Here is a 19,397-nt window from a genome sequence, read left to right on the forward strand (position 1 = left end):
CAAACCCTGCGAGCCTTTCTTCTTCTCCTCTCTTTCGATTGCCATGAAACCCTCCACGAGCAAAGAGCTGGAGCATTCAAACCCGAGAATCCAAATCATTTTAAAGTACAAGATCTTCGTGGGCCAGTGGCTCATTTGTTTGATCCAATCCAATCCAATCCAATTCAATATAGTTTTTAACAGCACAACGCAAGGCATGGCTCCTGGGCCTTTGATTTCTCTATATACACAAGGCATGCCTCATAAGTACAACTTACTCTTTTGGTACATTTTCTCTTAGAGAGAGATAAGAAGAAGAAGAAAAAAAAGAGAAACCCAGAAAGGAAAAAAGGAAGAATGGGGACTGAACTGATAAAATGAAGTGCTGGGTTTCAAAGTTTCCCGAACGCCCGCCCCATTCAATTCTGAAACCGACTTTCACATAATGACAGATATCATACATACATAGGGTCAAGAAATGCAAAAGTAGATTGTAGCTGCAGTTGCAACACTTGCCCTACATGCATCTACATGTAACTTACATGCCACACCCATTATCTCAACGCAGTTCAAAAGGGTTCTCATTCTCAACAAGAAACCCACAAAATAATTACCATGAACATCCACCTCTCTTCCCACCACCACCTCATCCCTCTCGACTTCAAATCCCTCGTCACCTTACCCAACTCCCACACTTGGGCTCCATCCTCCTCCGATCACCACCCGTTCCCCGAATCCGTACCGGTCATCGACCTATCCGACCCGAATGCCACCCCTCTGGTCCGCCTTGCCTGTGAGAAATGGGGTGTGTTCCAAGTCACCAACCATGGCGTTCCCATGAACCTCATCAAACAAACTCAGCTCCAAACCCATCGACTCTTCGCCCTCCCCAGAGACCAAAAACTCAGGGTCCTCCGCTCGCCCGATGGCTTCACCGGGTACGGGTCGGCCCGCATTTCTGACAACTTCCCCAAGCTGATGTGGTCGGAGGGTTTCTCGATGATGGGGTCTCCGCTGGAACATGCCCGCCAGCTTTGGCCACTTCACCACGCCAACTTCTGGTACGTGCCAGAGACAAATAAATAAATAAAATAATGCATCTCCAGTGTGTATCATCTCTTTATTTTCATTCCACTTGTGTATTATTTCTCTAATAGAAGTAGAATTTACCGATATAATAAGTATAAAAATGCGATAAACCTAAGAATTTCCTTTGCTAAATGTCTTCAAGGATATATTAGTAATTAGATCATGTTCGTTATGATCGATGAATGAAAGGCCAGGCTTAGGGACGTCACGTGGCGGGATATGAGTGGTCTAGAAACTTGGCTTCCAATACGCTAGTTTTGTGCTGGTTCATGATCCATATGATAGGCTTTGTCCTTCACTTCACGTTCACGTAGTCCTTTTTCGCTCATGAATCACCATCCAACCCATACACTAGAATCTAGATTTTGACCCAATAAAAATAAAAATATTTTTATATTTATATGTTTGGGTTTGTGCTTAAACATTTTCTTCTTTTTCTATTTTCCTTTTTTTTTTTTTTTAACTTCCTTAGAAAGTTATGTTTGCTTTGGAAACGCATGACAAATAAATATGGTCGTTGTTTTTGATGATTTGAATTGAAGACCGAAGTCGACATCAAAGTGAATTTAACAAATGAGTTCAATTAAATTCAACATAAAAAGACATAAAACCCACTACAATCATTAAACTCACGAAAGACATAAAGTTCACAAAACACAACACAGACTTGAAAAACCCTAAGATAAAGAACAGGGAAATGCTACACCACTCAAAACCCACGAGCGACGCCATCAATGCAAGAGCACAACCCCCGAAGAGAAAACGATAACCAAAGCTACAAAAAGAAAATGGTGGTAAATATGATCTTAATCCTATATCTGTCCGTATATATTTGTCGAAATCTCAATGTACTTAATGTACTTAATTAATGGTTCAGATTGAAAACAACGTATTTGTCGGTATATCTGTGTCCTAGTTATTAAACCAAATCCATATCCTGATCTTACTGGTGATGCAGTAATGTAATGGAAGAGTACCAAAAGGAGATGAAGGGACTTGCCGCAAAACTGATAGAGCTCATGCTTCGATCATTGGGCTTGAACAATGAAGATGTCAAATGGCTCAGACATCCGCGGTCCTTGCTTCAACTCAACTCATACCCCGTCTGCCCAGACCCGACCCGGGCAATGGGCCTAGCCCCTCACACAGACTCCTCATTGCTCACTTTGCTATACCAGACCACTACAGGCGGCCTGCAAGTCCTTGTGGACGGGGTTTCGTGGGCGCCGGTGTACCCAACTGCCGGTGCGCTGGTTGTCAACGTCGGGGATTTAATGCACATACTATCCAACGGATGTTTCAAGAGTGTAGTCCATCGTGCCATTGTCAACAAAGTGCACCATCGCATCTCCATCGCATACTTCTACGGCCCACCATGGGATGTGAAGATATCGCCGTTGATGAAATTGATCGATCACAATCATCCACCTCTCTATCAGCCGGTAACTTGGAAGGAGTACCTTGGTTACAAGGCAACGCACTTCAACAAGGCGCTTGAACTCATCCGGAATGATGGAGGAGAAATACAAGCCAACGAGCTAGCATTCATCTTTGATTTCAACTCATCTTTGGTTTGGCTGATTGTACATGTAATTTGTAAAATGAAATGGTTGATTAGGTAAAATAAAACATTCGGCTATCTTTAAGACTGCCTTCATATACGTTTCGTCTAGCAAAATATCATTTACATTATAAGCCCCTGTGAGTTGAAAGAGATCCTTTTGATCAAGTTTGACATCGTTAGGCTGGTTGGCCTTGGTCTTGGTCCAACAAAATTCTTCTATGGGTTAACTGGGGCTGGGTTAAAATCTAAAACCCTTTTACCATACGCTAAAAAGATAACCAGATAAAGAACAAACAAAAGCATCAAATTGCTGTCTCCTTTGGGATGTGGTAATGGAGAAGGTAAACCATTTTCAAGATAAAACGATACAACTTTGTCACTTCCAGAGCCTGACAAACTTGTCGTGGCTAGCTGAAGCAACCAACCCGGTAGCATCTGATACCGCCAAAGAAGATACTAGCTTGTCATGAGCATGCAGAGTCATTGTCTTGTTCTCGGTCATGTTCCAAAGCTCCAAAGTCTGAAATCCCACCATTGCATATCAAAAACAAAACCTCACTAAGCATCTTCAACAAGAGCAAGTCACCGGGTAACAAGTTCATCTTTAATGTAAAGAGAAGTGGAGCAGTATAGCTTACCTCATAGCAGCCAATGACCAACAATGATGGACAAGTTGGATGGAAAACACATGTATTAAATTTGTTGCCAGAACAGCTCAACTCATGAATGCATTCCCCTCTGACGCTGGAGCCAACTGACCACACTCTAACCAAGTCATCACTCACTGATGCTAGAAAGTCACCAGAAGGATCCCAGCACACAGAATGGACAAGGTTCTTATGGCCCTACAATTAATAACACAAGATATAAATCAGAAAGCATTCATGATGAACAACAGCACATGAATCGCATCAAAGTAAACATGTATTAGTGGGCTCTTACTGATAAACACTTCATTCAAGCCCAAATGTGGACACAACTAGTAAGTGCCCATTCCAAAATAAAGTTAAAAAAATTAGTACTACAAATGTTAAGAAGTAATGGGAAGTTCAGAAGAAACCTGTAATTTACGCATGCAAGCTTGCGTCTCGACATCAAGGATGGATACAAAATTATCAGCTGCAGCTGCAAGGTTTCTTCCAGCTTTGGGTTGAAACCTCATCTGAGTTGCACCACCCTGAAAAATATAGGTAATATTATCAAATGCCAAAGGATTTACTAAACAGAGAAACAGAATTCTAGTATTCCCTATATAGTATAGACAAACTAACACCATGTTTTATACCTTGAAAACCCCAGCACAACTACCATTCTTGATACTCCAGTATCGTATCTCACTGTTGTTATCACAAGAGCAGAGAAGGTCCTCTTTACTAGGGTGGAAGTCCACTGACATAACAGTTGTAGAATGCCCCACAAAAGTCCGAAGTGAATATCCAGGCTGCACAACATTTTTTTATGCATTCATTACATAGATGAAATAAGAATCGAGGGTTCAGTAATTTAGTGATGACAGTTCAGTAGTAATGTATAAATTTGAAGATTAAAAATGAAAAGTCAGTCAAAAATAACATGATGTAGCATTAAGGGAAAAACAAAAAACACATTGACTAACATTATCAGCATCCCAAACCCTGACAGTTTTGTCAGCAGAAGATGTAGCAAGCCTTGACATGCTAGGACTAAAACGAACATCGGTTATCCATTGAGAATGCTCTTCAAGTGTAGACTTTACAGTATAGGACTCAGTACACCACAATACAGCCTGCACCATAAAATAATCAAGTAATCATGACTACTTTGTGTTTCTATAAGCCATAAGATTAACTGAAACAGTATCAAAACGTCCATCATTCATATTCGCAGCACTTTTCCTTTTTTTAAAACTACATAGTAATATAAGTTTGGTCATGCACAGAGCCCATATGAAAAATTCAATCTTCCTAGGCCTACCTTTCGGTCATGCCCACCAGTGGCAAGTGATTTTCCATCTGAAGAGAAGTGACAGCATTCAACTTTACTTGTACTTGCCGGAATAAGCTGGACTTCCGTAAAAGTGAAACCTAATTTCATCAAGAAAATGTTAAAGCCTTTTGCTATATTTCTAGTATAATATAAGACCAAGCCATATACATCTCGTGACATAATTAACAAAGTTTATCAATGTCAGATGTTTGCATTCTTCGTACCTTTGCTGACATCTGAACAGCGAGCAACTCTACCTCTAGGGTCAGCATCATCATGTGATAAGAACGATTCAACATTATCCTCTAAAGATCCATCATCCACAAAACGGTCCACATCAGTCTGCAATACATAGCTTAGTTACTGACTGCCAATGGAGTTCTAGGAACAATCCCTCACAAGTAAACACTTTGTGCTTTATCACAAAGAGCACACTAACCTTAATATGAAAATCACATATGAGGCAAGCCTAAAAGCATAATCGACCCACTAGGGCATAGCAACAGGGAGAAAAGTGGAAATTTGGTTTAACATTTCTCCATCCAATGAATTATCCACATTTGGTAACTCAAGCACACTGTAGTCCGTACCATTTAAGTTACTAAGAGGAGCAGGGGCATAGTAAGAAAATAATGAAACATTGCACCTTTCTAACCCCTTGAGGTAAACTCTGTTCTTTTCCTTCTCAGCAATGGCACATTTTTTATGGATGGAAAAGTTAGATAGGAAATCAATTGAACCCACTGGAGCAAATGCGAATCAAGTTTGAAGCACTCATCAGTGAAATGTTACAGATTGTGACTCCAAATCAAGTCACCTTAAATGCAATCAATACAAAGAAGTTAGACATAACAATGATAAGTTTCTAACCAATTTATTTTGCGCTGATGCAAGTGAGCCCAAACCATCAGAGCCAAACATAAGTAGAGACTTTGAGGAACCACCATTATGGGATAAAGTTGGCATAGACATTACATCTCCTGGTGTGTGGGTAGAAGGCGTTGAAGGTGAACTGGGAGATGGTCCTGTGGTATTAACAGTCCCTGAGCTATTGGCAGGACCTGAAGATGACACTGGCTGCTTTCTCTTTCGCCCAATTTGACTCTTTGAAGCCTTAAACCAGGAAAACGAAATGAGAAAAGCAACCGGATATAACAATTTTCAACACTGATCAAGTTCACAGCGAAAATAAAGACTAAAGACAATTGACTCTGAAAATATGATTAAATTCAAGTTTTAATATTATAATACAAGTTATATAGGGTGGAAAGGTAACGAATGTAAAATATCAAATGTGAAAAAAGCATATGTCATGTATCAATAGTTTAGGATTTGTGAAAATTAAGATATGCAAAAATCTCCAGGACATGTGGATATATTTGTAAAACACTTTGCTGCAAGATCAAGTTGGAAAAAAGAAGAAAGAGATAATAAAAAGAACATATAGCTTCATAAAGTTTGAATCCGATAGCCAGTAATAGAAAACCTGATCATTCCCTTGTAAGGTGTTAGCCATGCTGCCATCTGCCACAATGCCACCAGAACCAATAATTTTTTCTTGCTGCTGTAGGTGTTGGCTTGAACTCTGAGATTGTTGACTTGAAAGCGGATGCTGCGAATACTGTTGCTGCTGTTGATTGTTGCTTTGCATCTGCTGTTGCTGTAACTGATAAGTTGGCTACTCATATAAGCAAATATATATGGGAAGCTTAAAGTTCACAAGATCCTAATGATACTAGCTAAAACAATGAGTTTTCTTAAATCCAGATGTAGAAGAAGAAATGATACCTTCATAATCATATCGGCATCCGCACGAGGTAATACCGGGCAACCAACTTGTACTGGTGATCCAACGTTAGATACGTCAACAGAATTTAGTTGACCATCCTTCCCGAGACCCGTATTTTGATTGTTGAGAAGCATTCTCAGCCTTCTACTGTCCAAGTCATTGGCAGATGGGGAAGCCAGATTTTGTTGTGCAAGCATAAGTTGCTGCTGTAGCTGAAGTTGATTGAAGGGTTGAGGGGACTGCATCAAAGACGTTTGCTGCTGAAGAATCCCAGATCGAAACCGATCAAATCCCTAAAAAGGTGAGATGTTATCAGAAAAGAAACTATAAACTCAAAAATGCAGATGCTAACAAGCCAGTTTCGTCTTTGGCAGCATGGGTAGTTGCAAAAAATGCTCTTCGTTTATTTGCTTACATTTAAAATCATGTTGTCTTCTTATCAGTAATGCCAATGGAATGTGGCATCAAATATTGCTGAGCACACTTTATACAACCAACTTGAACAAGTTTCCATTTCAAGATATTACCCTCATCTTTTTAAGGTGTTATTTCAGTTTTCCTTCAACAACAAGATGTCAATATAAAACCAGACTTCACTAATAATAGGTCATAAAATCTTGCACAAAACAGAAAACATGTTTCTCAAGTGGTGTTACATATTTTTAGTAAAAACAAAAAATGAGAGAGAGAGAGAGAGAGAGAGAGAGAGAGAGAGAGAGATATTAATATGTATATCTAAAAGAAGAAGATTAATTGTTAATCATCCTTAACCTTTAGGTGTATGGTATTCTTAATTCAATGCCTTAAGAATATAGCATTTCCTCTAAAAATTTCACCCATCAAGTACTCCATTTTCTGTTTGACTTAACACTATAGTTAGCTATTGGCCACAGAATAGCCCAAGGACCAAACAGAAAACATAAATTAGAATCATATCAAGTGGAGAGGGGATGCAAAAGTAATATCAACACTGGGTATTTAGTTCTACCGTTAAAGGCCATCCTTTCAGAGTCAAATTGTTACTGCCTTGATTTGATCCTGAAATGAACATATGAATCATTCATGGGAGATAAATAGATACCATAAATAAATTCAAAGAGCTTTCGAACTTTTACAGTTTTCTTATTTATCTGTTCAAGTTTCACACCCAAAACCCACCCAGAAATTCCCCGTACAGAATAAAAAAACACAATATTAATCAATACCATGAGCGCCAATCAATGATCCTTCTGGAGCAGCAGCTCTGGGGTTCATCATCTCAGTCTTTATGTCCTGTTTCATCATTCAAAGGATACCCAAAATAAGAAAAATCAACCTGTATGGATAAAAAACGAAGTATGAAACAGATCGCTGATGATAATCACCTGTGTCGAACCAGGAAGTTGCTGACTCCGGTTGTGAGCTTGTTGAAGATTCCCCAACATACCTCCAGGTGTACCATGCAGCATTTGACTGTCAGGAAGGAGTTCAACCACTTTCATATTAAGCATCAATTGCACACAAAGAGCATGTGTTACACCACAATGCTGAGTAATGGTAAATATGGAATCTTGAAGAGAAATACCGAGGAGGCTGGCCACCTGTAGTGGCGGCTTTCAACAATGAGGCATGATTGGAATCCAGAAGCTGACTCATATTATCACCTAATCTTTGCTGCATGGTGTACATATTGTGAGTTGATGAATAGATGAAAGGAATCTAAAATATAAAGAACTTCTTTGAATCTATGGCAAAACTTATTACCTTGATAGCTGCATCATCCAAACCATCCCTCTGTATTGGAAGCTTTAATCTCTCCTCATACATTTTTGTTGCCATTGAATTAGCAGTTGCAGGGTTCTGCCTCAAAAGAGGATCATTGCCAACAAGCCCATTGGCAGTGCCATTTAGAAGCTGGGTCCCATCTCGACGCTGCTGTTGCTGCTGCTGCTGCTGCTGTTGTTGCTGTTGTTGCTGCTGTTGTTGCTGCTGTTGCTGCTGTTGCTGCCTCTGTAAGAACTGCTGCTGCTGCTGCTGCTGCATTTGCATTTGCATTTGCTGTTGCGGCTGAGGCTTCTGCTGCTGATGTTGCTGCTGCAGCTCCCTCGCCTTCATCACTTGCGTCTAACACATCCAGACAAACAGTGAAACATTTCAAATAGAGAGAAGTCCAAACAATTCCACCTATATTTATGAATTGAAAGAAAAAACGTCAGAGCCAAGGTTGAAGTCCAATAGAAGTCCGCACCTCAATGTAAGATGCAGCTGCTTCTGAGTGCTTCTCATTCGTCCTAGCAATAAATATGTCCCAAAAGACAGACCACCATTCGAAAAGAAAGCCACCAGGTGCATCAATAGCTGGAGCAAGAGTAAAATCAAAGAAATGTAAATAAATTCAGATATACAATTCGCAGTATGCAGTGCATCTCTTTTCTTTGGCATATATACTTACCTACAGGATCTGTAGACACTTTTCCTTCATCTTGAAATGCCTTTGCAGAAGCATGTAATTTTCTCTTCATAAGGTAATCATATATATATACATCCAACCTGTGATCCAAACAAATTATAAAACTTCCACATTTCAGGAGTCCAAAAAACTTTAACTACTGAAAATTAACATTGGAAGAAGGTCCACAATGCAAAAACATAAAATCTGATACGATGCTAATCCACCAATCCAGTGACAAGAAAACGAATGAAAATATTAAACATTACAATCATCGAAACAAATTCTTCTCACTAATTAAGTTTTTTCTGTCAAGCTTAGTTGAAGCGAATTATTTATTTTCTAGAACAAACTGAATCAAACATGAGATTCAAAATTGAAGTTCTTTTAAGAAAGTCCTCAACATCAAAAAACATGTACAACAACAACAGCTTTTTGGATAAACAATGTCACCCATATTCTGGGAGGAGAAAACAAGTAACTCAGCTCGTGTGTTGTTAGTTGAGGAAAAAACTCAAATTTACCGAAACGCAAAACAATACAAAATAGAAGACTGAAAAGTTAAGGGCCCGTTTGAAAACCATTTCAATTTTAGTTTTTAGTTTTCATTTTTTGTGCTAGAGTATAGAGGAAAAAGAGTGAGAATGGAAATGAGGATGAGAGTGGAGATGGGATTGAGAGGGAAGATGAGAGAGGAGGCTGTGAGGGAGGAGTAACAAAAGTGAAAACAAGAACAAAAAAACCGAAATCTATTTGAAATTGTTTTCACTTTTGTTACTTCTCCCTCCCATCCTCCCCTCTCATCCTCTCTCTCCATCTCATCCTCACTCCCATTCTCACTCTCATTTTCCTCTATACTCTAGCACAAAAAATGAAAACTAAAAACTAAAACTGAAATGGTTATCAAACGGGCCCTAAATTTCTTTCCTCTTTTCCTGTTTTTTTTCTGGAGCAGGGAAAAATATGAGACAACTGCAGATACAAAGATTCATCCAAATAAACAACACCCCATCTCAACCCTCAATCCAACCAAACAAACGTCACAAGCAAAGCGTGGAAAAATAAAAGAAGGAAGAACGGAAAGAAAACACAAAGCCAGGCAACAACAAGAAGCATGAATATATTCATATACGAAAATATGGAAGATATCTCAACAGCAACAGAGCCTTTCAAAAACATGTAAAAAGCATACCCATTACAGAATAAGGTCACAAAAATCCAAACCAGAGAGACCAAATCGAGCCCCAAAAAACGACACAAATTTTGCACAAGCCAACAGCAAAGGCAACAACTTACCCAGCGTCAATAAACTTGAATGTTATTCTTTAAAAGAAATAATTAAAACGAAGAAAAGGCGGAAAATTGAACACTAAAGAAATACCCGTTTGAACAAAGATAACAAAGATAACGAAAACAACAGTACCCACCAAAACTGAACACTGAAGAAAGAACCCTAGAACCAAAAGCTCACTACAAATCCCCAAAGTACAAGTGGCTACTACCATGACAACAGCAAAACGAAGAAAAGGCAGAAAATATCAGGACCAAAGTAACGTTAAAAGAAACAAGACGAAGTAAAAAATGCTTACATTTTATCAGCTTCCCAATTGGTCTGACTCTGAGACATGATTCTGAGATTAACAGCAAGAGCAATTTGTATGTAAATCCGAAGCCTTCGACACTTAGCAGATAACGAAGTCGAATGTCGGAGAAATTGTGTTAAAATGCTCAGGGTCCTGTCTTCTGCTCTTCGGAAGCAGATGGAAGTTTTTGTTTTGTTTTCTCCTTCACTCTACTTGAAAGTTGAAGACGATAACCTCCTCTTTCAATACTAAAATAATATTTTTCATTTTTGTGGTTTTTTTTTTTATCTTTATCTTTTTCTCTTTTTTTGTTTTTATTTTCCTTTTGATTATTTTTATGAGTTTTTTTCTTCTTTTGTTTTTAGCAGGCGTAGTGCTCCTTCTTCTCACTCTTCAATTCTAAAATGTCACGCAACCGGTGCATAAGATGGTTGGCATTCACTTATATTTATTTTTTCTTTAAAATTTTGTTTGAATTTTTTTTTTCTTTGCCAAGCTTTTATTAACTTGGTTGGCAAGTAATGCATGCATTTTAAAATTAAATCATTCCTAATCTACATCTCTAATCTGTAATGTAAATGGTTTCCTTTTCTATAATTTAAGTTGTGTTTATCTTGATGTATTACTTCAATACAATGTATGTTTATTCTCCTTATCTTAGCTTTAAACATAAGCGAATAAAAAAACAAATTAAGTGAGCATTTCTTATTAAAATAAATTATCACAACAATTTAAATTTTATCTAGTTACTTTATCATTCTCTATATGTTTCTCAGATGCCCAAGCATATTCATCGTTAGGGTTATTTGGAAGTGATTCTGAATAAGCTACAATCACTTTTGAAGAGATTCACCTTTTATCTGCTTCTCTATCAAATCACCTAAAATTATTATATGAACAAGTCATTCTCCACAGAAGAACTTCTAGTTCGTAATGTTATAAAAGGAGAATTGTGCACAACAAATACTAACATAAAACTTGGACTTTTTTTTTGCTTCATTTTATATTGATTGGTTATTGGCAGACTAATAAGCAAATGATGTATTTTTTTTCCAATGCAGCTTTGTTTGTTTGGTAACGATTTTTTTCTACGGTCGTAGGACGCTTAAAGAGGTCAAAATAGATCAGAATAAGTTTGGCGTGACCCTCTCTTTTTCATTTTCTGGCTTTGTAAAGTCTGCATATCACATCACGGATTGCTTGATAATATTTACTGCCAAATTGTCTTTATTGGTGCCAGAATAAAAAAAGTTCGACAGGCTTTGCAGTTTGCTGCAAAGTCACAGAGAGTCAGAGAAAGGTGGTTGGGAAAATTCCAAGTCTTTATCTTTTTTAACGCACCAAATCTCTTATTTAATGTTATGATTGAAGACCCTATTCGTTCATTTTGTTGTGATTAAATCATGAGCATCATTAGCTGGTGCAAATGCTAAAAGAAGAGAATAATTTTCAATTCTAATTCCCTGAAACAAGATCATGCCTAATCCCAAAACTGATATATGAACCGAGTTGTGTTTCGACCCCAAAAAAAAAAAAAACCCCTAGTAGTGTACAAAATTTGCCATAAAACAGAAGGTTGAATAGAGGCACTACCTCCAATGTGCCTCCTGTAAGGCCTTTTTCTAAGACGAGGAGATTCCTGTGATGCAAATATGACTTTCTAATAAAAAAAAGTTAACCATCTCTCTCTAACAAGCAATTATTATAGAAAGAAAGGGTACCAAGACAAAAAAGACAAAAAAGACAAAAAAGAAGGCCATGATTTCTCCAATTATTCTTTGAAATCATCCCTGTCATCAACAGGAACTGGTGTGTTTCTCCAAAACACAGCAAGAGCACTCCCACCGAGCTGTTAGGAAGACAATTATGACAGTAAATTAGATTGTACTTGGGTTAACTCAAAGGAAAGCTAAGAAAGAAAAAGGAGATTTTAAGAGAGTCATACCGCCATGCAAACAACACTAACAGCTGAAGGGACAGCTACAAGAGGGTTTGTAAAATGCTTTTGAGCAAGTAAAAACCCAAGTGCTGAGCTCTGAAAATGAAATTATCAAGAACGTAAATTAGAGGTTACTTTAATTTATCTAACAATTTCAGGTTTGTCAAGATTAACACATCCAGTAAAAGTTCAGTATACAAATGGAATTCATGATTTGCAAGACGTCAGAGATCAGATGAACTTGTTCAACCTTGACAAACTCCGTGTATAATCAGTATGGAAATACTAACTGAGAAGTTGTTTACCTGCATCCCACACTCTATGGATATGGTACGAGAAGTAGATTCACCAAATGATATTTTTGAAACAAAATAACCAATAGCAAATGCAGCACCATGTAGAACAGCCACCGGGAGTATTAGTTGTGCTCCTTGTGTTTTCAAGACTTCAGAAACTTGCCCGATCTTTAAAAATGTAAGAATTCAAGTTACCTCATTAGATGCAATGTAACTTCATGAAATCACAAAAGCTATCGATATGGAATAGTCAACTCAGTTAATATTTTGTGACTTACCGGGCTTGCACAGAGTAGAGTGGTGAGAATTACTCCAATTAAAGGAGTCACTGAGGCTATTTTTGAAGTGACTTTGGGGAAGAACTCATTTGCCAGTACTGTCACATAAAGCAGGGAGCAGAGTTTTGATTATGAATGTAAGTCCAGATATTGGAAATAAGCTGTGGTTTGCGATAATTGATTTTCAGATTCTGATGGTAACTATAAAATATTTTAGTTACCTCCAACAATTGTTGGCATTAAAACAACCTGGAAAGTGCTGATTGCTAGGCCCTGCAAAGATGGTGGGAGAAAATATCACTGTCATAAGTGGTAATACAAGATATCAATGTCACATGATTAATGTATTAGATGTCATAATTATGTCTTTTGGATTCCTAAGTGTATTAATGTGGATCTTTCAAGATTCATGTACCAATTATCCTATAAAAGGGGCTACTTTGTAAGCTTTTAAAATAAGAGTCAGTGAAAGAAAAACAGTTACTTTCAACTCCAACTTGTGTGTGAGGCGCGAGTTGACTTGGAGTGAATCCAAGGCACCTTCGGTGTGATGCCGAAAATTTTCTAATTTCTCTATTGGACACTTTTGGTGCGATGCCAAAGGCGAAGTGAGTCCGGATCTCTTTATTTTTTTCCTATCAGATGTTGTCCTACATCAGTCAATCATGTTTGAACTTACCGCAGCATCAACTGGAACAAGCTGGCCAGCAAGAAGCTTGGTAAGAAGCGGTGTCATAATAATAGCTCCTATTGTTGAACACCTACAAAATTCCACAAAATAATCACATTAAGATGTAGTAAAGACTCTTGCTTTTTGTTTTATAATATAAACTTCCGTAACAGTCATTACCATTATAGATAGTATGCAATCGCATTTCCAAGGTAGCATATATTTGGGACAGAAAATCCTAACTGCCTTGAATTAACCTTATGTTCTAAACATGCTGAATAAAGTTCTCTGATTTTAATTTGCATTTGAGTGCATGTGACTTACGTTGTCATGAGAACAGAAAGTGCAACATTTCCTTTAGATATATAAGTTGCAACATTTGACGCCTGACCACCAGGACAGCATGAGACCAAGATAAGACCAGTCGCAATAGGTGCAGAAAGTTTTAGCGTCTGAAAATCAGAGAGGAAATCTTAGATAACATATATGTTTAGTCAATACTACCATTGCATCCAAACACTATTAAAAGGCATGTGGTTATCCATAAACTTATCCAGTCAACCTGCCCTTTTTTTGGTAATACAAGAGAGGATCTTCGAATATGGATGGGCGGTAAACATGAGCTTTTTAGTTAAAGTCTGAATTGAGCAAATGTTTTATGTATGTGTAAAACCTGCTTTTCTAATTCTGTTATCATGAACTTGAATGGTAAAGGACAAATTCTATAAGAAATTAATATATTTCAATAGTAAATTACACGACAGCCCACAAAAATTTTGAAGAAGAAATACCAGGGCAATGACAAAGCCTAGCAGAGGTTTTATCATGTACTGTGCAAGAAATCCTACACCCACCTGCAATAAAAAAAAATTCAACACCATTTAATAATAGATCATTCTGTTTTCGAAAGTGTCCGGCGACTTAAATTTGAGTGGATGTTACTCACAGTCCAAGGATTACGTAAACATCGTCTAAAATCCTCGAAGGTCAATGTCAAACCCATAGAAAGCATGAGGAAACCCAGTCCAAGTGTGAAAAGGTCTGTCTCCAACCAAGTTACCTGCAGGAACCCCAACAATAAGTTAGTTATACACTAGTTGATATGCCACATATTGAAGTAGCAGGCAAAGAAATATTACAGCAGATGGCTTGTAGATCCCCAGGATGGTGCCCAATATGACCTGTCCGTGGAATTAGATTTAGAATGTGAAAGTGTTCCTTGAGAAAGCTTTGTTTAAAATAGACACAGAAGTAAGCAATTAAGAAGTACTGAAAATGAGAAACTGGATAACAGTTTCAAATTTTTTATAGGGTTGAAATGTAATACCTACCCACACAGGAAATAGAGTTGTCAAAGTTTCAATTATTCTCTCGTACTGGCTCATCCCACTAGAAGTGCTACCGGGAAGATCTCCAGATAAATTTCTTGTAGCCTTGCACAAAACTTCAGAGTTCCTACATATAGCCGCCAACAAGCTGGTCATAATGTATAGAGAATGTGGAATTGGTTGTTCATTAACCAGGAAGTGCAGAATATTAAGTAAAGATAATAATGCTTGAAAAGGGCAACCATCTCTATAAATAGTTGGCTAAAACGAGGACACAGACCGGACAGTATATGGTTTAGAGCATTACTGGTAAATGGTTATCTGCTGGTGTAAAGCTTGAGACCAGTTCCCTAATCAAGTGAGGGCTGTGTCTTCTCCTATTGGTGTAAATAAAGCACATCAATATATGCTTTTCCACATTCTCCTCCAAGACTAAAAATTTCCCATTGCCTATTCCACTATTGTTCCCTCCAGCATTAACCAGTAATGCTTGTGCATGAACACATTCATATAAAAACTTTTCTTTCATCAAAGACGTATCAAACAGAGTAAAGAAGAACTTGAAAGCCAAACACGATGTTCGGAAGGAAAAAAACACCTTGATTTGGATTGCAAAACGATGGGACTCCATGGCTTGCTTTGGATTGCACAACTTCTTCCATTCTCAGGCACAGAAAGATCTATACAACAATCAATGTCAGAAAACAAAAGTTTGAAACAGAGGGAAAGAGAAGAAATGTCACAGTCCCCACAGAATGGGAACACGAAATTGAGTAAATTTGAAGTCCCAAAGCACAGAATTTTATAAATAAAAAAACAACAAAAGAAACAGAACCCAATTGCCAGAAGCCGATAAAATCACTAGCCAGAAAGAATAAGCATTGAAACCAAGCATGAATTGAATTACACGTACCCAGATGAGTTTGCAGCCTCCTTGCAGATAGAGAAGAGCTTGGCCTGCAGAAAGCGTCACATGTTCTTAACTTGAAATCCTTTACAGAAAATCTAGACATGGACGACATTGAATCGAACTTGTGATTCGATCAAGAGGGAGGAGATCAAAGGAGCACTGGGTTTAAGCTAAAATTTCAAAAGGTGGTAAGCATGGGGTTTTTGGATGTGTTGGTGGGGTTTTCACAGGAAGCTTGCCTCCAAAGTGCTTGGCTCGGCTATGTGTTGTGGGCAGTCGTGGAAACCGATGAGCCACACATATCTATACGTATCTCATCCAAATCTTTTAGGTATTAAAAAAAAACCAATTGGATTGTCGTTGGATTGAAAATCACAGTTTATGCAGGCTTGGAGCTCGCGCAATTTTCTCTTGACTGGGAAATAAAATTACAGAGGAGAGCTCGCAGCAACATGAGCAGTAAGTGTAACAGAAAGTTAAAAGCTTTTGACTTTCAGTGTTTTCACTTTAAAAAATTAAAAAATACCACATTTGACCCGAATTTTGTGTCAAAGTATATATAATAATACCTAGCCTTTTGGTAAATTCGAACCCAAAATATTTGTATTTTATGATTCATTCATCTAGAGAAGTGATAATTTGTTGATAAGAATTAAAGTAAATTTAGGTTTTGCCCATAAAAAAATTTTCACTTTTGGGCCAAATCTTTTTCAAAAAAGACAGAAAAACCTCTCAACTTTCAAACCAAAGACATGCAAATGTAAAGGATTCTTTAGGAAATCAAAAAATAAATAAAGGCAATTTTGTCCATTTTAGCTTCTTTTAAAAATTTTCTCTCTCCTTTGGTTTTTTCCAAAGTCTCCCTAAGATTAAAACCATTTTAACGGACTATAAAGTTATAAACACACTCTTAAAATCAAATATAATTACAATGTTTGGAAAATTAGAATAACAATTTTGAAAACTAATTTTTTTTTATTACACATAGTTTAACTATAAGAGGAGGGGAGGGGGGTTTCTCACACCCCCACTACCAAAGTGCCATACAGTTCAAACTTGAACTTGAGACTACTGGTATGCAAATTGAACTTCTTTTTCACTAGCTTAGAGACCCCATTGGCTTTTGAAAACTAAATTGAAGTGCGAGTCAACTGTAATTTTCTAAAACATAAACAATTACAGTCACACTCACTCCTAACTAAATAAAAGCAAGCAATAACTGGTAAAGAAATTATAATTATTAAATTTTGAAAAATAAAAAAAAGTTTGAAAATAGTTCTTGCAAATTGCAATGTGGCCCTAAAGCGGCCCAAGTTCCAGTTACCATAGAACGACTCTTTTTTAGTGGCTGGGCCTCTGACATTTCTGAGTTGACCCATATCCATTGGCGTGGTCTCTCTTGATGCTCTTCATTTCTTTCTATTCTACGAACAAACAAATTCTTTTATTTTTCTAATTTCTACCTACACTGTGAAAAATTAAGGGTCATTTTCTCTTTCTTCTGATTTTAAATGTTTAGCTGTTCTGAGTGATTGATGTTGCAGACAAAAATTTGTCTTCATTGATATGCTGCTAGCTGTCTCTTTCTTGTTTTCTCACTGCATTAAAATCTTCTTCTTGTCATGGCCCCCTTATCTGTTGAAGCAATGGCACTGTGGCATGGCATCTGATTAATCTACAAGCCTGCACCAGCAGCTATCTTTCCAATGACTTTATTTTTCTGCTTTTGCTCCATCCTCTCCTCTGTCTGCAACTCTCAACTCAGGCATTATATTATATGGTCCTAAATGTTGATGAGAATAAATTTAAGTAATTTCTGTGCAGTGATCATCAACATGGGTCTTATCAAATGGTCCAACCCAAAATTGAAGTATTTTGTGATTGGCTTCCCAGAAAATGGACACACCCTTTTTTTTTTTTTTTTTTTTTCTGATTGAAGGAAAATCAAAATCTGGGAAAGTTGGTGGTTGGATATGCATAATGCAGGAATATTGATTGAGGGCAGCGCCTTAGCAATAGGATACACACACATCCATGTTCTTGGCTCTCATTTGAGACACACATATATCCAAGCCTAGTCCATGGTTCATGGACCACCTGTTTAATTTACATATAATTACCATAGTTTGGATGCCATGATTTATTTCACAGAATTTGAGGCATTAGTTAAAACTGGACAGGTTTTGTTTCACCTCCAAAATAACTTCATGAAACATAATATCAAATATTTATTTTTTATAGCTTAGTAAGAAAGGATTTTGACTTGCAAATCAGTGGTCTTAGATTCGAATCTTTATGGTACCTTAATTGTGTGTGTGTGAGAGAAACTCTCATCACTTATAATTTAGACTATCGCTTATATAAAAAATAAAAATAAAAGCACAAACACATAGGCATTATTGTACCCAATATATCCTATATATTGCAATTATAGAAATAAAAAAACATGACAAGATTTAGATATTTCAATCTGATCTAATATAATTCAGGGTATTTGATGTATCAATAATTCAGTGCAGTACAAAAAAGGGTCTAAATCTAAAAGAATTGGGACATAATAAGAAGATAAAAAAGAGGCAGCGGCTTTCTCTCTAGTACCGAATTAAAGTGACACATTTTGGTCACATGCCATTGCCCATTGGGTTGGTCATACACATTCGTCATCTAACCTGTCTTCTGATAACCACTTGATTTATCAGATTTTTTTATTGTGATGGCCGTGGGAATGAGTTGGGGGGGACCGATTCCAGGCCAAAAGGAAGATCATTTTTTGTTTCTGCATAAAACTTATCTTTCAAGAGGCCTCCCAAAAATCCTTTCAATATATATATTTTTTTTTATTTTCTTCATATGCAGCAATATAAAAATAAAAAACTTAAAGTAATGTAAAAATAAAAATTAAAAAAGAAAAAGCTGTGGCAAAGTGTATCATCATTTGTGGCATATGGCTTAATGCTTATGATTTGCTGGACTTGGTCTCTTCTCTTCATGAATCATATAGATATATATTATGCTTTCTGGTGGCCCTATATCTATCCATGCGCTGGTTTTTATTCTTCTTTCCGAATGACATATTCAAACGAGCTTGAAAAAGAAAAAAAAAAACATTCCCAGCCCAACCCTATTTCCAAGTCAATGACATATGTATTTTCAGGGGAAAAGACACACGGAGAAACAGTTTGTAAATAGTAACGATATTTGGCAGAGTGATTAATATCGGTTTAATCAGATTTATGGCATAATTAATATCTGTTTTGCTGGAATGAGTTTCTGCAGAGAGAGAGAGAGAGGAGGACCCATCTCTGTGTATATGGAAGTTGGAAATATGTCTTATGCACAAGCACTTGCTTAAAAAGCAGTTGCAGCAACCCCTACTTTCACATTACTTCTTGGAAGATTTTGTTTTCATCAGTGCGTATTAGTTTGGCCAAATTGGGTTACGTGGCAGCTTTCTTTGTCATGATCATGATGTGTTTGATTTACACTGCAGGAGTAAAATGTGGAGCAGTGTGTAGTTTAACACTAGTTGGCTTGGCTTTACAAAAAGGAATTGAAATAAGCAACTTTTTTCTTCTTTTT

General features: G+C 37.2%; 3 protein-coding genes across 5 annotated transcripts; 1 reads left to right on the top strand and 2 right to left on the bottom strand.

The window, feature by feature from the left end:
* Positions 1-443: 443 nt before the first annotated feature.
* On the top strand, positions 444-2,690 carry LOC117635525 (gibberellin 3-beta-dioxygenase 1-like). Its single transcript, XM_034369829.1, has 2 exons — positions 444-1,040; positions 2,027-2,690. Exons 1-2 carry the CDS (start codon positions 595-597, stop codon positions 2,688-2,690), a joined length of 1,110 nt encoding a protein of 369 aa, XP_034225720.1. The 5' UTR covers positions 444-594.
* On the bottom strand, positions 2,683-10,841 carry LOC117635846 (transcriptional corepressor LEUNIG-like). Of its 3 annotated transcripts, none has more exons than XM_034370217.1 (18): positions 10,404-10,841; positions 8,818-8,915; positions 8,614-8,723; positions 8,130-8,489; positions 7,951-8,039; positions 7,751-7,838; positions 7,592-7,658; positions 7,375-7,424; positions 6,386-6,679; positions 6,084-6,263; positions 5,468-5,710; positions 4,822-4,939; positions 4,586-4,695; positions 4,248-4,397; positions 3,918-4,073; positions 3,693-3,809; positions 3,271-3,477; positions 2,683-3,152 (listed from the first exon to the last, which is right to left on the bottom strand). In XM_034370217.1, the coding sequence occupies exons 1-18, from the start codon at positions 10,439-10,441 to the stop codon at positions 3,009-3,011; spliced, it is 2,619 nt and encodes an 872-aa protein (XP_034226108.1). In that variant the 5' UTR covers positions 10,442-10,841; the 3' UTR covers positions 2,683-3,008. The 3 variants fall into 3 exon arrangements, with proteins under 3 accessions (XP_034226108.1, XP_034226110.1, XP_034226109.1); XM_034370219.1 differs by having other exon boundaries at positions 6,084-6,248; positions 10,404-10,643; XM_034370218.1 differs by having other exon boundaries at positions 6,084-6,251; positions 10,404-10,643.
* Positions 10,842-12,039: 1,198 nt separating this feature from the next.
* Positions 12,040-16,213, bottom strand: LOC117635849 (sodium/pyruvate cotransporter BASS2, chloroplastic). The gene is made up of 13 exons (XM_034370222.1): positions 15,822-16,213; positions 15,507-15,588; positions 14,912-15,035; positions 14,720-14,761; positions 14,527-14,640; positions 14,372-14,434; positions 13,905-14,032; positions 13,590-13,671; positions 13,132-13,183; positions 12,911-13,008; positions 12,642-12,800; positions 12,343-12,432; positions 12,040-12,246 (listed from the first exon to the last, which is right to left on the bottom strand). The coding sequence occupies exons 1-13, from the start codon at positions 15,928-15,930 to the stop codon at positions 12,169-12,171; spliced, it is 1,221 nt and encodes a 406-aa protein (XP_034226113.1). The 5' UTR covers positions 15,931-16,213; the 3' UTR covers positions 12,040-12,168.
* Between the last annotated feature and the right edge of the window lie 3,184 nt (positions 16,214-19,397).

This window comes from Prunus dulcis, chromosome 7 (genome assembly GCF_902201215.1).
Source record: "Prunus dulcis chromosome 7, ALMONDv2, whole genome shotgun sequence".
Classification (NCBI taxonomy): domain Eukaryota; kingdom Viridiplantae; phylum Streptophyta; class Magnoliopsida; order Rosales; family Rosaceae; genus Prunus; species Prunus dulcis.

Coding starts and splice junctions, on each gene's coding strand:
- LOC117635525 (XM_034369829.1), top strand. CDS start 595: ATGAACATCCACCTCTCTTCCCACCACCACCTCATCCCTCTCGACTTC. Junction 1,041..2,026: donor CTTCACCACGCCAACTTCTG/GTACGTGCCAGA, acceptor CTGGTGATGCAG/TAATGTAATGGAAGAGTACC.
- LOC117635846 (XM_034370217.1), bottom strand. CDS start 10,441: ATGTCTCAGAGTCAGACCAATTGGGAAGCTGATAAAAT. Junction 7,425..7,591: donor ATCATTGATTGGCGCTCATG/GTATTGATTAAT, acceptor TGTTCATTTCAG/GATCAAATCAAGGCAGTAAC. Junction 4,074..4,247: donor GGGTTTGGGATGCTGATAAT/GTTAGTCAATGT, acceptor AATGTTGTGCAG/CCTGGATATTCACTTCGGAC.
- LOC117635849 (XM_034370222.1), bottom strand. CDS start 15,930: ATGTCGTCCATGTCTAGATTTTCTGTAAAGGATTTCAAGTTAAGAACA. Junction 14,762..14,911: donor CAACTCTATTTCCTGTGTGG/GTAGGTATTACA, acceptor TTCCACGGACAG/GTCATATTGGGCACCATCCT. Junction 12,801..12,910: donor CTCTACTCTGTGCAAGCCCG/GTAAGTCACAAA, acceptor ACATTTTTAAAG/ATCGGGCAAGTTTCTGAAGT.